Source organism: Larimichthys crocea, chromosome VI (assembly GCF_000972845.2).
Source record: "Larimichthys crocea isolate SSNF chromosome VI, L_crocea_2.0, whole genome shotgun sequence".
In the NCBI taxonomy this organism is placed as follows: domain Eukaryota; kingdom Metazoa; phylum Chordata; class Actinopteri; family Sciaenidae; genus Larimichthys; species Larimichthys crocea.
The window spans coordinates 257105-274094 of NC_040016.1; the positions used below are offsets into that span (position 1 = coordinate 257105).

General features: G+C 39.4%; 3 protein-coding genes and 1 pseudogene across 3 annotated transcripts; all 4 read left to right on the top strand.

Annotated features, from left to right (window-relative positions):
• Positions 1 to 3400: 3400 nt before the first annotated feature.
• LOC104938781 (protein hairy) lies at positions 3401 to 4335 on the top strand. Its single transcript, XM_010755227.3, has 2 exons — positions 3401 to 3538; positions 3652 to 4335. Exons 1-2 carry the CDS (start codon positions 3416 to 3418, stop codon positions 3982 to 3984), a joined length of 456 nt encoding a protein of 151 aa, XP_010753529.3. The 5' UTR covers positions 3401 to 3415; the 3' UTR covers positions 3985 to 4335.
• Positions 4336 to 7642: 3307 nt separating this feature from the next.
• LOC109137292 (enhancer of split mbeta protein) lies at positions 7643 to 8674 on the top strand. The gene is made up of 2 exons (XM_019254898.2): positions 7643 to 7780; positions 7894 to 8674. Exons 1-2 carry the CDS (start codon positions 7658 to 7660, stop codon positions 8224 to 8226), a joined length of 456 nt encoding a protein of 151 aa, XP_019110443.2. The 5' UTR covers positions 7643 to 7657; the 3' UTR covers positions 8227 to 8674.
• Positions 8675 to 11918: 3244 nt separating this feature from the next.
• On the top strand, positions 11919 to 12950 carry LOC113745803 (enhancer of split mbeta protein-like). The gene is made up of 2 exons (XM_027278855.1): positions 11919 to 12056; positions 12170 to 12950. Exons 1-2 carry the CDS (start codon positions 11934 to 11936, stop codon positions 12500 to 12502), a joined length of 456 nt encoding a protein of 151 aa, XP_027134656.1. The 5' UTR covers positions 11919 to 11933; the 3' UTR covers positions 12503 to 12950.
• Positions 12951 to 15323: 2373 nt separating this feature from the next.
• On the top strand, positions 15324 to 16786 carry LOC113745870 (transcription factor HES-4-like; annotated as a pseudogene).
• Positions 16787 to 16990: the final 204 nt, after the last annotated feature.

Below are 16990 nucleotides of genomic sequence, written 5' to 3' on the forward strand. Positions count from 1 at the left end.
CTACATATTCTCTCTCTCTCTCTCTCTCTCTCTCTCTCTCTCTCTCTCTCTCTCTCTCTCTCGGGCTGTGACTCAAACAGTCTGAATAATGGATGACGAAGAACGAATTTTTCCTTCCCACTCGCCCCCTTCACTCTCTTTGCTTACGTTACACAAGGACACACAGAGAGAGCTGAAAATAGCACTGCTGTCCTCGTGATGTGAAATTAAAAGCACACTGGAGCGGAGACACTTGCTGCTGGGGAACTCAACACTTGTTTTACTCCATCTGACAATCCCTCCATCCAGCCTGCAACACCACCTCCATCTGTCTGTGCAAGGGTACTTTTCACAACAGCAAGCTTTTTGGAATATGATGATGTACATGTGATTGTAATAAAGAGATTTTAATTAGCTATGACATGGTGGTTTTGTGTTCTTCATTGATACAGTGCTGACGTTTGGGATGTCTTGATCACCAGATAGCAATACAGCAGTATGCGTCAAGCTGTTTTAGTCATTCATAACTGGGTTGAATAAAGTGAATAATGTATTATTATAATAAATTATTAGTTGAGGCCATTTTTTTATGTACAATACATGATGAATTCAACAGTCCCTTTAATTATTAGCCTGAACAGACATACACCCCCCTTTACATCATACGTTAAAACACTGTGCCTTCTTTTTTCAATACGAGTTGTTGTTGATGTAGAACGGCTTACTTTTCTCTTTCCAAGAGGCCACCAATGCAGCTACTGTAACACACACATTGAGACACATTTGTGAAAGGACAGAATGTGGGAACCAAAGGAAAAGAGACTCAAAGAGCCCTGATGGGACAAAAGATCAAGACCTCTGCCCAGAAGAGACAGAGGTTAAGAGGTAATATATCAGCACCAAGATGACAAAACTGCTTATTTATTTCAGAACAAATATAATCTAAAAGAAGATATATAGCATTAAGTGCAGTTCGCTTCTTCAAAGCATGTAGGACCCGCTCTCACTGTAGATATAAAGGGCTAATTTTAAGACAACAAACAACACAATGATTCTTGTGTTCAGGTGATTATACGCTAATGAAAACACACTAATGTATATAATATATTTAGTTCCTGCAAAGAAATACTCCAAATCTTACACCAAATATTTCTTGGAAATTTAGTTTGGTAAACTCTAAAGCACAGAGATCCATCCATGCCACCGACAATTGCTCAGCTATTACTAATTCTCAGGAAAATCTGACTCCCACAAGTTAACTGATGATTCAAGGAGAATATAAACATAATTCATGACAGGCTTAAACCTGCTGAACCACTTCAACAAGCTGCAGTCTTCCTCTGATGAGAACCTGAGAGAGGCTGACTTCTCTCCTCTGAGCTCCACAGTCCAGACCAGCATCAACAAAGACAAGAGTCCAGTCAACAGCGCCCCCTGGAGGCCGTGGTAGACATCTACAGACTGGAGTTACTACCTGACAAACTCAGATTACTGAAGATTACTGAACTGAATTCTTTCAAGTTTGATGGACAATGCACATTGCATGAACCAAATTTCATAATAATTGTCAATAATCATTTTGTCAAAATAGCTGAAGATTTCATACTTTATCAGTAAGTTTGTTTACAAGAACTAATGTAATCAGCTGCATTTTGTGCTCATCTCTTATTTGTTTATACATTGTGATGATGAAGAAGAGATTCATCATAAATCACCAAACCAAGTGGAGACATATGCCTCTGATCATGTCTCATCTGTCAACGGGAATATGAAACATCTGAAGTTAACTGTTCTTTGACAAATGAGGTCACACATTTAAGCCAGTGTGTGATGTGATACATAATGAGGCACACTTGTATTGATCATGCAGTAAAAGCAATGAGTGGACAGCTTGTGAGAAAAAACAGATAAAACGACCTCTTTCCTCAACAGACAGAGGTATATATGGTGACATTAAAGCAATAACCTGCTTATCTGTTTCAAATCGTGCTTATAAAGTGTGTCTCTTCTTAAAATGAAACAATGTAGCATCAACACTTCTGAAAATATTGCAAGTTAATGAAGGTAACAATATTTATAGGATTTAAGACAAAAAAAAAGTCAAAAAGTAGCTGTAAGTTACATATGTTAGATCAAACGATTACTCAGTACACACAAAGAAAATCTGACAGTACAATAAATGTTGAGTTTTAAGATACCAGTTAATTGAAGCTGATTGATTGTTCAGTTTAAATGTGAAGGCATATCAATGTGATGATTTTAAAAAACACAAATTTTCCTCTTTTATCTCAGTGTATATATATATTTTTTGTAAAGCTTTCCAAGAATGTTTATTATTACAAAACTAGGCAGAAAAATGTATGGTTCATGTTATGAATTTAGTGCATTTCTGATTAAAATATTGAGCTCTATCCTGAAAAGAATCCACTGAAATTAATTAAATAGCATTGCTTATGTTTGTACCGGACAGTCCTGTTTTAATACTCCACTGAAGATCAGACTGTGGGAAAACTCTGAAGAACTGAGTTGAAGTTGGGTTAAATGAGCATCCTTAATCACACCAGCAGCTGACTATTGTCCACAGGAATTTGGCAAACTTTAGGAAACATCTGCCTCTATCTCCCACACACATATAGAAGTGACATTGTGATCCAGTAAATACTGAAAACACTTAGTTTTGAGAGTTTATTTAAAATGTCTATAGATACAGGCTGAAAAACAAGACCCAAACTTAGTACATTTGCTGATACCTAAAGTATTTTTTTAATTTTGAAATTTTGTCAAACCTTGGAGGACACCAAGACTGTTCTTTCCCTCCAGATGGTCGATGACGTCAGGCTCTGTAACAAAAGCTCCATTCAAAGTCAATGTGGGGAAACTGAGAGCAACTTTATACTCACACCAGCTACAAGCCAGAGGACACACCTGCTACATCTGGACACCGGGATGACTTTGTCCAAGTTTAAATAGAAAAATGGAAGTTTACAAGCACCTGCTTGGATTGCAAAACAAAATTCAAATATGCTTACAATAGAACACTTATCAGCCAAGTAGTTGACAATAACCCTAACCCTAACTAGTTATTCTGTAAAAGTTGATAATGGATGTATATGTACAAAGTTTAAAGGGTGAATATGTCGAGCATGTGCTCAGTCAAAGTCATTGATCCCAGCATCAGGCAGCAGATCTGCTCTCTCTACAGGGTCACCACTTTCCCAGATTCACACAGAGCTCTGTGAGTCTCTCTACATCACCCCCCTAGTCCTCCACCTGTTCCCTTGAGATCTAATCATTGTCCTCCCACCAATATAACCATTCGGCGTGTGTAATCCTTTATTGTGCCACCAAGCTCTCTGATTGGCTGAGACTGTGAGAAACTCTACTCAGACCAAGACCCACACATTCATATGGAGATGTGGGACTATAAATAGGAGGGATGAAGCCAGCAGAGAGCAGATTCTCTCTACAGAGACCTCTACAGCACAGAGATCCAGACATGGCACCTACAATCACTGCAGCTATGACCAAATCTCAGGAGCATCTGACTCTGACCCACAAGGTAAATTGAAGATTCAAGAAGATTTAAATATGGTTAATGAGAGGTTGTCTTTGTTCATGCTAACACTTTACTCCAGAATAAGTTGATTAATGACTTTGTTCTTCTCTCTGCAGCTCAGAAAGCCTCTGGTGGAGAAGTTACGCAGAGAGCGAATCAACAGCAGCATTGAGCAGCTCAAGTCTCTCCTGGGTCCAGAGTTCCTCAAACAGCAGCCAGACTCCAAGCTGGAGAAAGCAGACATCCTGGAGATGACAGTTTGTGTCCTGAGACGACTGCAGCAGCAGCATCAACAGCAGAGAAGACTGCTGAACCACTTCAACAAGCTGCAGTCTTCCTCTAATGAGAACCTGAGAGAGGCTGACTTCTCTCCTCTGAGCTCCACAGTCCAGACCAGCATCACCACAGACAAGAGTCCAGTCAACAGCGCCCCCTGGAGGCCGTGGTAGACACCTACAGACTGGAGTCACTACCAGACAAACTCAGATGACCATATTGGTCAAAGATTACTGAACTGAATTCTTTCAAGTTTGATGGACTTGTTCTTCTGTATGTACAGAAGGCTGTATTTTGTGTTTGTCTTTGTGAAGATGACATTTCCTGAGGAAATGACAGCAACAATATCTTTCAAGTTAAGAAAGAGAACATCTTGTCATGCATGTTGCATGAACCAAATCTGATTGCATCTGCAATTATTATTATACCTCACTGTACTTCATGTATTGGTAGTATATGCTATGGTAACATTTGTTATCTTTTGATTGTTATTGATCACACTGATCAAAAAACTTTAACTGTCCTTTTTATGGACATTTTGTCATAATGGACTTTACCTCACTTTAATCTCTCTGATTACTCAAAACTGATCTGTTGTAAGATCCAAATGTTTTTACTTTTTTCTAAAAGTTTTGCTTCATGTCACAATTTTCCTGTGACACTTTTATTATTCAATGAGCATCATGTATTGATAACATATAATGCAATGGTGATATTTATTACCTCTTGATTAGTAATGATCGATTTGATCAAAAATCTTAATTGATCTTTTACTTAATTGAAAAATGATCTGTTTAAGATCAATATGTTTATCCTTTTAATGTTAAAGGTTTGTTTAATGTCACACTGTCACAGTTTTACAGTGACAATATCATTTTTAACTCAAATTCATTTGAATTTAATGATTGTTAAGAACAATGTGACCTGTTTTAAGGTCAGTTTTTATTGTTTTTTGTTTTCTTCACAAAGGTCAAATATTTTGATCCACTTGTGAAGAAACTCTCAAAGGACAGTGAGTACTGTGTCCTCAAATATTGTAAACTGTTTGTCTTTCATAAAGACAGTTGTTCCTTTACTCTCTCTGAGTACAGTGTGTCTTGTAGAAATCTACAAGTTGTTGTTGTTGTGATGTATCATCACCTCTAGTTGGAGCTTTCATACTTTGTGTGGCTCATTGTGCCTTGTTGAATAAACAAACACTGCAAGCTGAAAACTTTGTGTTCTCATGTCATTATGTGTCACAGTTACCCTTTTAATTATGATGAAAGAGAGACTTTCTATATTTATTTGGTCTTTTAATTCAAGTGATAGAAAGAAGAAGAATTATTTCTCTACAGTCAACTGAACCTTTCTTAATTGACAAATATGAACTCGAAACATATTGTTTTACATAAATGTGTCAGAATGCTGTCAAGGGGTGTCAGAAGTCAAGACCTGACAACAAACTGAGGAGAACACCATGAAAAGAGGTTGTTAAAAGGCAGCGCACCATGATGAGCCGGATGATGGTGCACCAAGTGTTGCAGCTGACCAGCAGGGGGCCAAAGCAGCCAGAAACCCTAATGAGCTGGAGGAGTTGACCAATCTGGTGAAGTCTCTGGTCATCACTTAAGCATCCAGAGATGAAAAATGGATGGAAAAAGAGTCAACACTCCAAGAACAGAGATGGAGAAGTATGCAGCACCAGTTTACACAGATCCAAGCATAAATAAGAGAACTGAGTGATTAATATAAGAGCAGAGCTTGAGGATGATGATGGCATCAATGAGGAAGACCCTGGGCTGAGGGCCAGTCAAACAGCCAGCAGGGTGAACTACCACCACAGAGAGCACCACATGTTTACAGGGACCCCAAGTTGATCCTGATGGTGACACTGAACATAACCTTACAACATTTGAAAAAAATGGCCACTGTCTATTGTTGGCCAAAAGAAGAGTGGGCTATCCACCTCATTCCTCTGCTCACAGTTAAAGCACACTGTGCATAAGTTCTCATGGACTTTGCAGATTCTGAAGATGTTGACAAAGTCAAAGAATGAATTCTGGCTGAATATGAAATCACAGCAGACACACCTACAGAAGACAGTTCTGTTCATTGGACGTCAATCAGGTTGCAATTGCACTTGAACTGTATGTGTGTCTGAAGCACCTGTTTAACTGATGGGTCAGACCAAAAACCTCCACAGTGACAGACATTTGTGACTTGCTGATTCTAGAGCAGTTTTTGAGGATGGCGAGCCCAGAGCTGGAGGTCTGGAATCCGTGAAATGGACTGGTAGACGGCAGAAGAAGCTTACCTGTTTGCATTGGTGATCATGTCAGCCAGAACTGGGAACAGAAGAGACACCTTTGACCACTCAGGCAACTGACACTATGTATAAATCTAACCATAGTAATTTGGTTAATTCATTTTAAAATAAGGACTATAAATGTTACGTCACTCTGTTGATGTGCAGTGATTCAAATCTATGATAGAAATGAGAAAACATACATTTTAAAGACACTTTTTCTGCATCAGTATTTTGGAATAATTGTCAATTACAGGTGTTTTAGTGTAAAAGGTTTAAAGTTAACCATTTCACTCTTTAAAGATGTCAGACATTGTTTCTGATGAGATGCAAAATCAGGCACACTTCTATTGTTCCTCTATTAAAAGCAGTGAAAGGACAGAGTGTGGGAAACCAGAGGAAACTCACTCACAGAGCCCTGTGGGACAATAGATCCAGACCTCTACCCTTGGCGCCACTCACTGCATGTGCCTCAAGTCCATTTGTAGAGAGGCACGTGCCTATTTATTGCTAATGGTCAGAGTGTGGGAAAGCTCTGGAGGGCAGAGTCAACTGTGAATGACATCCATCCCACCAGCAGCCGAGTAATTCTCCAAAGGGATTTGGCACACTTCAGGAAACAGCTGCTCCCACCCTCATGAGAAGAGCTGAAATCTTTATCCAAGTGATGGTCAGTACAGAGATGTGATTATGACTGGAGGTTCAAAGTGCATGATGATGATTGAAAACTTAAAATTTGAGACAACAAATAATTTTCAAGAAAATTTAAGACAAACTTTTGACCAAACTTTGAAGTTTTACAAAGTGTCAGAGCCAGCCAATGGCGTCCTTTCCCTCCAGATGGCTGGTGATGTCAGGCTCTGTTTCTATAACAACACACAGCCAGCATCTGTCACTGAAGTCCCTTTGTGGTTCATTGACCATACAGGGAGTCAGTGTGGGAAACTGAGCTCTACTTGTTACTCACACCGACTACAAGGCACGTGTCAAAAGACTCTACATCTGGACAGCTGCCTGATCATTGTGTTTTATTGAGTTTATTTAAAGTGCCTCAAGAAACATCACACTGTTCTCTAACATGTTATGGTGAAGTTCTGCAGGATGTAGGATTTGAAATAAAATATCTGACAATAATCAATAAAAACAGAGGGAACTACCCTACTGCATTGTAGATTTTACCACAATAAAACCAGGGGAAAAACCTACATTTCTAGGATATGTTTCTATCATGCATGTATTTCATTTGTTAAACCATAAACGGTGAGCGTGTGCTCAGTCAAAGTCATTGATCCCAGCATCAGGCAGCAGATCTGCTCTCTCTACAGGGTCACCACTTTCCCACATTCACACAGAGCTCTGTGAGTCTCTCTCCATCACCCCCCCAGTCCTCCACCTGTTCCCCTGAGATCTAACCATTGCCCTCACACCAATATAACCATTCGGCGTGTGTAATCCTTTATTGTGTCACCAAGCTCTCTGATTGGCTGAGACTGTGAGAAACTCTACTCAGACCAAGACCCACACATTCATATGGAGATGTGGGACTATAAATAGGAGGGATGAAGCCAGCAGAGAGCAGATTCTCTCTACAGAGACCTCTACAGCACAGAGATCCAGACATGGCACCTACAATCACTGCAGCTATGACCAAATCTCAGGAGCATCTGACTCTGACCCACAAGGTAAATTGAAGATTCAAGAAGATTTAAATATGGTTAATGAGAGGTTGTCTTTGTTCATGCTAACACTTTACTCCAGAATAAGTTGATTAATGACTTTGTTCTTCTCTCTGCAGCTCAGAAAGCCTCTGGTGGAGAAGTTACGCAGAGAGCGAATCAACAGCAGCATTGAGCAGCTCAAGTCTCTCCTGGGTCCAGAGTTCCTCAAACAGCAGCCAGACTCCAAGCTGGAGAAAGCAGACATCCTGGAGATGACAGTTTGTGTCCTGAGACGACTGCAGCAGCAGCATCAACAGCAGAGAAGACTGCTGAACCACTTCAACAAGCTGCAGTCTTCCTCTGATGAGAACCTGAGAGAGGCTGACTTCTCTCCTCTGAGCTCCACAGTCCAGACCAGCATCACCAAAGACAAGAGTCCAGTCAACAGCGCCCCCTGGAGGCCGTGGTAGACACCTACAGACTGGAGTTACTACCTGACAAACTCAGATGACCATATTGGTCAAAGATTACTGAACTGAATTCTTTCAAGTTTGATGGACTTGTTCTTCTGTATGTACAGAAGGCTGTATTTTGTGTTTGTCTTTGTGAAGATGACATTTCCTGAGGAAATGACAGCAACAATATCTTTCAAGTTAAGAAAGAGAACATCTTGTCATGCATGTTGCATGAACCAAATCTGATTGCATCTGCAATTATTATTATACCTCACTGTACTTCATGTATTGGTAGTATATGCTATGGTAACATTTGTTATCTTTTGATTGTTATTGATCACACTGATCAAAAAACTTTAACTGTCCTTTTTATGGACATTTTGTCATAATGGACTTTACCTCACTTTAATCTCTCTGATTACTCAAAACTGATCTGTTGTAAGATCCAAATGTTTTCACTTTTTTTCTAAAAGTTTTGCTTCATGTCACAATTTTCCTGTGACACTTTTATTATTCAATGAGCATCATGTATTGATAGAATATAATGCAATGGTGATATTTGTTACCTCTTGATTAGTAATGATCGATTTGATCTTAATTGTCCTTTTTATGGACATTTTGTCATCATGGACTTTTTCTCACTTTATGTGATTATTGAAAAATGATCTGTTTAAGATCAATATGTTTATCCTTTTAATGTTAAAGGTTTGTTTAATGTCACACTGTCACAGTTTTACAGTGACAATATCATTTTTAACTCAAATTCATTTGAATTTAATGATTGTTAAGAACAATGTGACCTGTTTTAAGGTCAGCTTTTATTGTTTTTTGGTTTGTTCACAAAGGTCAAATATTTTGATCCACTTGTGAAGAAACTCTCAAAGGACAGTGAGTACTGTGTCCTCAAATATTGTAAACTGTTTGTCTTTCATAAAGACAGTTGTTCCTTTACTCTCTCTGAGTACAGTGTGTCTTGTAGAAATCTACAAGTTGTTGTTGTTGTGATGTATCATCACCTCTAGTTGGAGCTTTCATACTTTGTGTGGCTCATTGTGCCTTGTTGAATAAACAAACACTGCAAGCTGAAAACTTTGTGTTCTCATGTCATTATGTGTCACAGTTACCCTTTTAATTATGATGAAAGAGAGACTTTCTATATTTATTTGGTCTTTTAATTCAAGTGATAGAAAGAAGAAGAATTATTTCTCTACAGTCAACTGAACCTTTCTTAATTGACAAATATGAACTCGAAACATATTGTTTTACATAAATGTGTCAGAGTGCTGTCAAGGGGTGTCAGAAGTCAAGACCTGACAACAAACTGAGGAGAACACCATGAAAAGAGGTTGTTAAAAGGCAGCGCACCATGATGAGCCGGATGATGGTGCACCAAGTGTTGCAGCTGACCAGCAGGGGGCCAAAGCAGCCAGAAACCCTAATGAGCTGGAGGAGTTGACCAATCTGGTGAAGTCTCTGGTCATCACTTAAGCATCCAGAGATGAAAAATGGATGGAAAAAGAGTCAACACTCCAAGAACAGAGATGGAGAAGTATGCAGCACCAGTTTACACAGATCCAAGCATAAATAAGAGAACTGAGTGATTAATATAAGAGCAGAGCTTGAGGATGATGATGGCATCAATGAGGAAGACCCTGGGCTGAGGGCCAGTCAAACAGCCAGCAGGGTGAACTACCACCACAGAGAGCACCACATGTTTACAGGGACCCCAAGTTGATCCTGATGGTGACACTGAACATAACCTTACAACATTTGAAAAAAATGGCCACTGTCTATTGTTGGCCAAAAGAAGAGTGGGCTATCCACCTCATTCCTCTGCTCACAGTTAAAGCACACTGTGCATAAGTTCTCATGGACTTTGCAGATTCTGAAGATGTTGACAAAGTCAAAGAATGAATTCTGGCTGAATATGAAATCACAGCAGACACACCTACAGAAGACAGTTCTGTTCATTGGACGTCAATCAGGTTGCAATTGCACTTGAACTGTATGTGTGTCTGAAGCACCTGTTTAACTGATGGGTCAGACCAAAAACCTCCACAGTGACAGACATTTGTGACTTGCTGATTCTAGAGCAGTTTTTGAGGATGGCGAGCCCAGAGCTGGAGGTCTGGAATCCGTGAAATGGACTGGTAGACGGCAGAAGAAGCTTACCTGTTTGCATTGGTGATCATGTCAGCCAGAACTGGGAACAGAAGAGACACCTTTGACCACTCAGGCAACTGACACTATGTATAAATCTAACCATAGTAATTTGGTTAATTCATTTTAAAATAAGGACTATAAATGTTACGTCACTCTGTTGATGTGCAGTGATTCAAATCTATGATAGAAATGAGAAAACATACATTTTAAAGACACTTTTTCTGCATCAGTATTTTGGAATAATTGTCAATTACAGGTGTTTTAGTGTAAAAGGTTTAAAGTTAACCATTTCACTCTTTAAAGATGTCAGACATTGTTTCTGATGAGATGCAAAATCAGGCACACTTCTATTGTTCCTCTATTAAAAGCAGTGAAAGGACAGAGTGTGGGAAACCAGAGGAAACTCACTCACAGAGCCCTGTGGGACAATAGATCCAGACCTCTACCCTTGGCGCCACTCACTGCATGTGCCTCAAGTCCATTTGTAGAGAGGCACGTGCCTATTTATTGCTAATGGTCAGAGTGTGGGAAAGCTCTGGAGGGCAGAGTCAACTGTGAATGACATCCATCCCACCAGCAGCCGAGTAATTCTCCAAAGGGATTTGGCACACTTCAGGAAACAGCTGCTCCCACCCTCATGAGAAGAGCTGAAATCTTTATCCAAGTGATGGTCAGTACAGAGATGTGATTATGACTGGAGGTTCAAAGTGCATGATGATGATTGAAAACTTAAAATTTGAGACAACAAATAATTTTCAAGAAAATTTAAGACAAACTTTTGACCAAACTTTGAAGTTTTACAAAGTGTCAGAGCCAGCCAATGGCGTCCTTTCCCTCCAGATGGCTGGTGATGTCAGGCTCTGTTTCTATAACAACACACAGCCAGCATCTGTCACTGAAGTCCCTTTGTGGTTCATTGACCATACAGGGAGTCAGTGTGGGAAACTGAGCTCTACTTGTTACTCACACCGACTACAAGGCACGTGTCAAAAGACTCTACATCTGGACAGCTGCCTGATCATTGTGTTTTATTGAGTTTATTTAAAGTGCCTCAAGAAACATCACACTGTTCTCTAACATGTTATGGTGAAGTTCTGCAGGATGTAGGATTTGAAATAAAATATCTGACAATAATCAATAAAAACAGAGGGAACTACCCTACTGCATTGTAGATTTTACCACAATAAAACCAGGGGAAAAACCTACATTTCTAGGATATGTTTCTATCATGCATGTATTTCATTTGTTAAACCATAAACGGTGAGCGTGTGCTCAGTCAAAGTCATTGATCCCAGCATCAGGCAGCAGATCTGCTCTCTCTACAGGGTCACCACTTTCCCACATTCACACAGAGCTCTGTGAGTCTCTCTCCATCACCCCCCCAGTCCTCCACCTTTTCCCCTGAGATCTAACCATTGCCCTCACACCAATATAACCATTCGGCGTGTGTAATCCTTTATTGTGTCACCAAGCTCTCTGATTGGCTGAGACTGTGAGAAACTCTACTCAGACCAAGACCCACACATTCATATGGAGATGTGGGACTATAAATAGGAGGGATGAAGCCAGCAGAGAGCAGATTCTCTCTACAGAGACCTCTACAGCACAGAGATCCAGACATGGCACCTACAATCACTGCAGCTATGACCAAATCTCAGGAGCATCTGACTCTGACCCACAAGGTAAATTGAAGATTCAAGAAGATTTAAATATGGTTAATGAGAGGTTGTCTTTGTTCATGCTAACACTTTACTCCAGAATAAGTTGATTAATGACTTTGTTCTTCTCTCTGCAGCTCAGAAAGCCTCTGGTGGAGAAGTTACGCAGAGAGCGAATCAACAGCAGCATTGAGCAGCTCAAGTCTCTCCTGGGTCCAGAGTTCCTCAAACAGCAGCCAGACTCCAAGCTGGAGAAAGCAGACATCCTGGAGATGACAGTTTGTGTCCTGAGACGACTGCAGCAGCAGCATCAACAGCAGAGAAGACTGCTGAACCACTTCAACAAGCTGCAGTCTTCCTCTGATGAGAACCTGAGAGAGGCTGACTTCTCTCCTCTGAGCTCCACAGTCCAGACCAGCATCACCAAAGACAAGAGTCCAGTCAACAGCGCCCCCTGGAGGCCGTGGTAGACACCTACAGACTGGAGTTACTACCTGACAAACTCAGATGACCATATTGGTCAAAGATTACTGAACTGAATTCTTTCAAGTTTGATGGACTTGTTCTTCTGTATGTACAGAAGGCTGTATTTTGTGTTTGTCTTTGTGAAGATGACATTTCCTGAGGAAATGACAGCAACAATATCTTTCAAGTTAAGAAAGAGAACATCTTGTCATGCATGTTGCATGAACCAAATCTGATTGCATCTGCAATTATTATTATACCTCACTGTACTTCATGTATTGGTAGTATATGCTATGGTAACATTTGTTATCTTTTGATTGTTATTGATCACACTGATCAAAAAACTTTAACTGTCCTTTTTATGGACATTTTGTCATAATGGACTTTACCTCACTTTAATCTCTCTGATTACTCAAAACTGATCTGTTGTAAGATCCAAATGTTTTCACTTTTTTTCTAAAAGTTTTGCTTCATGTCACAATTTTCCTGTGACACTTTTATTATTCAATGAGCATCATGTATTGATAGAATATAATGCAATGGTGATATTTGTTACCTCTTGATTAGTAATGATCGATTTGATCTTAATTGTCCTTTTTATGGACATTTTGTCATCATGGACTTTCTCTCACTTTATGTGATTATTGAAAAATGATCTGTTTAAGATCAATATGTTTATCCTTTTAATGTTAAAGGTTTGTTTAATGTCACACTGTCACAGTTTTACAGTGACAATATCATTTTTAACTCAAATTCATTTGAATTTAATGATTGTTAAGAACAATGTGACCTGTTTTAAGGTCAGTTTTTATTGTTTTTTGGTTTGTTCACAAAGGTCAAATATTTTGATCCACTTGTGAAGAAACTCTCAAAGGACAGTGAGTACTGTGTCCTCAAATATTGTAAACTGTTTGTCTTTCATAAAGACAGTTGTTCCTTTACTCTCTCTGAGTACAGTGTGTCTTGTAGAAATCTACAAGTTGTTGTTGTTGTGATGTATCATCACCTCTAGTTGGAGCTTTCATACTTTGTGTGGCTCAGTGTGCCTTGTTGAATAAACAAACACTACCTGCTCAACATGTTGTGGTATTTCATTATTTTTCCTCACAGTTCCTCTCATTATGATGATGAAACAGAGATTTTTCAAATCTGTTTTATTGTTTTTTTCTTATTTAATTGACATATGTCTCTAATATCAATTCCACCTTTGAATAACAAAGAAAGATTAAATGTCCCCGCAATATCTGTCTATTCTGAACATACCAGTTTACTGTACACTTAAGCACAGTAAATGTGTTGTTTCATTCAGATTTTTCAAGTTAGATAACTCTGTTCATTTGCAGTAAGTAAAGTCAGAAAAAATGTACATTTAAAAAAAGTTTGACACAACATCTTATCAAATGTGAGTATTTTAATGTAAAACCAATTCTCCCTTTAAAGAGGTCAGACATTGTTTCTAATGAGATGCATAATAAGACACACTTCTATTGTTCCTCTATTGAAAGCAGTGAAAGGACAGAGTGTGGGAAACCAGAGGAAACTCACTCACAGAGCCCTGTGGGACAATAGATCCAGACCTTTGACCTGAAGGGACAGAGACTAAAAAAGAGTCTGTTTTTTAGAACTGGACCTTGTTTTAGATCAAAGCTATGATTGAAACTGTTTCTCGATGACATAAATCTTTTTCAGGACAATTTTACCAAATAAAAGCCAATATTTTTATAAGTGTTTCTGTCAGTAACATGATGCTGATTATCCTCTTATACATGTTTAAACATAATCTGGTTGATTTCACTTAGTATATTGCACAAACATGAAATCTGTATTTTTATTTTATAATGTGAACTACTCCTGTCCAAAATGTGAATCAAATACTTTTAATGTTCACATACTGCTTAGTCTTTTTTTTTTTTTTTTTTTTTACTTTTTGGCCTTTGTTTGTTTCTTTTGTTGTTGTTGTTGTTGTTGGTTGAAGACCCAGCTCTTCAGAGGTACCTCCTCTCTTAGCACTACCAACAACTGGACACACTGAATCTACCCCTTTAAGAATTGTCACAGCACATACTGCTGCACTAACACTTTCTTATCGTACTGTACCTTGATTGTTTCCCTTCTCTGTAAGTTGTTTTGGATAAAAGTATCAGCTAAATGACAAAAAATGGTTGCTTGGTTTTAGGGGGGGGGCACCCTCTACCCTTGGTGCCACTCACTGCATGTGCCTCAAGTCCATTTGTAGAGAGGCACATGCCTATTTATTGCAAATGGTCAGAGTGTGGGAAAGCTCTGGAGGGCAGAGTCAACTGTGAATGACATCCATCCCACCAGCAGCCGAGTAATTCTCCAAAGGGATTTGGCACACTTCAGGAAACAGCTGCTCCCACCCTCATGAGAAGAGCTGAAATCTTTATCCAAGTGATGGTCAGTACAGAGATGTGATTATGACTGGAGGTTCAAAGTGCATGATGATGATTGAAAACTTAAAATTTGAGACAACAAATAATTTTCAAGAAAATTTAAGACAAACTTTTGACCAAACTTTGAAGTTTTACAAAGTGTCAGAGCCAGCCAATGGCGTCCTTTCCCTCCAGATGGCTGGTGATGTCAGGCTCTGTTTCTATAACAACACACAGCCAGCATCTGTCACTGAAGTCCCTTTGTGGTTCATTGACCATACAGGGAGTCAGTGTGGGAAACTGAGCTCTACTTGTTACTCACACCGACTACAAGGCACGTGTCAAAAGACTCTACATCTGGAAGCTGCCTGATCATTGTGTTTTATTGAGTTTATTTAAAGTGCCTCAAGACACTCCACACTGTTCTCTACACATGTTATGGTAAGTTCTGCAGGATGTAGGACTTGAAATAAAATATCTGACTATATCATAAAAACAGGGAACTACCTACTGCATTGTAGATTTACCACATGCCGGAAATGTTTTTTGGTTTATTTTATCATACATGTAATTTGTATATTGCACCATTGCCACGTGTGTAATGGGATGATGAGCATGTGCTCAGTCAAAGTCATTGATCCCCGCATCAGGCAACAGATCTGCTCTCTACAGGCCCACTTTCAGAATCAAACAAGCTCTGTGGAGTCTCCTACATCACCCCCCCAGTCCTCCACCTGTTCCCAGAATCTAACCTTGCCCTCACACCATATAACCCTTCAGCGTGTGTATCCTTTATGTGCCACAGCTCTCTGATTGGCTGAGACTGTGAGAAACTCTACTCAGACCAAGACCCACACATTCATATGGGATGTGGGACTATAAAATAGGGGGATGAAGCCAGCAGAGAGCAGATTCTCCTCTACAGAGACTCTACAGCACAGAGACCCAGACATGGCCCTCAATCACTGCAGCTATGACCCAATCTCAGGAGCATTGACTCTGACCCACAAGGTAAATTAGATTCAAGAAGATTTAAATATGGTTAATGAGAGGTTGTCTTTGTTCATGCTAACACTTTTACTCCAGAATAAGTTGATTATGACTTGTTCTTCTCTCTGCAGCTCAGAAAGCCTTGTGGAGAAGTTACGCAGAGAGCGAATCAACAAGCAGCATTGAGCAGCTCAGTCTCTCCTGGGTCCAGAGTTCCTCAAACAGCAGCCAGACTCCAAGCTGGAGAAAGCAAGACATCCTGGAGATGACATTTGTGTTCCTGAGACGACTGCAGCAGCAGCATCAACAGCAGAGAGACTGCTGAACACTTAACAGCTGCAGTCTTCCTCTGATGAGAACCTGAGAGAGGCTGACTTCTCTCCTCTGAGCCTCACAGTCCCAGACCAGCATCACCAAAGACAGCGTCAGTCAACAGCGCCCCCTGGAGGCCGTGGTAGACACCTACAGACTGGAGTTACTACCTGACAAACTCAGATGACCATATTGGTCAAAGATTACTGAACTGAATTCTTTCAAGTTTGATGGACTTGTTCTTCTGTATGTACAGAAGGCTGTATTTTGTGTTTGTCTTTGTGAAGATGACATTTCCTGAGGAAATGACAGCAACAATATCTTTCAAGTTAAGAAAGAGAACATCTTGTCATGCATGTTGCATGAACCAAATCTGATTGCATCTGCAATTATTATTATACCTCACTGTACTTCATGTATTGGTAGTATATGCTATGGTAACATTTGTTATTCTTTGATTGTTATTGATCACACTGATCAAAAAATTTTAACTGTCCTTTTTATGGACATTTTGTCATAATGGACTTTACCTCACTTTAATCTCTCTGATTACTCAAAACTGATCTGTTGTAAGATCCAAACGTTTTTACTTTTTTTCTAAAAGTTTTTCTTCATGTCACAATTTTCCTGTGAGACTTGTATTATTCAATGAGCATCATGTATTGATAACATATAATGCAATGGTGATATTTGTTAACTCTTGATTAGTAATGATCGATTTGATCATAATTGTCCTTTTTATGGACATTTTGTCATCATGGACTTTTTCTCACTTTATGTGATTATTGAAAAATGATC

What these genes read in the sequence shown, in the direction of transcription:
- LOC104938781 (XM_010755227.3), top strand. Translation starts at nt 3,416, where the DNA reads ATGAAGCCAGCAGAGAGCAGATTCTCTCTACAGAGACCTCTACAGCAC. An exon ending in ATCTGACTCTGACCCACAAG is followed by an intron (nt 3,539 to 3,651) that starts GTAAATTGAAGA and finishes TTCTCTCTGCAG; the next exon opens with CTCAGAAAGCCTCTGGTGGA.
- LOC109137292 (XM_019254898.2), top strand. Translation starts at nt 7,658, where the DNA reads ATGAAGCCAGCAGAGAGCAGATTCTCTCTACAGAGACCTCTACAGCAC. An exon ending in ATCTGACTCTGACCCACAAG is followed by an intron (nt 7,781 to 7,893) that starts GTAAATTGAAGA and finishes TTCTCTCTGCAG; the next exon opens with CTCAGAAAGCCTCTGGTGGA.
- LOC113745803 (XM_027278855.1), top strand. Translation starts at nt 11,934, where the DNA reads ATGAAGCCAGCAGAGAGCAGATTCTCTCTACAGAGACCTCTACAGCAC. An exon ending in ATCTGACTCTGACCCACAAG is followed by an intron (nt 12,057 to 12,169) that starts GTAAATTGAAGA and finishes TTCTCTCTGCAG; the next exon opens with CTCAGAAAGCCTCTGGTGGA.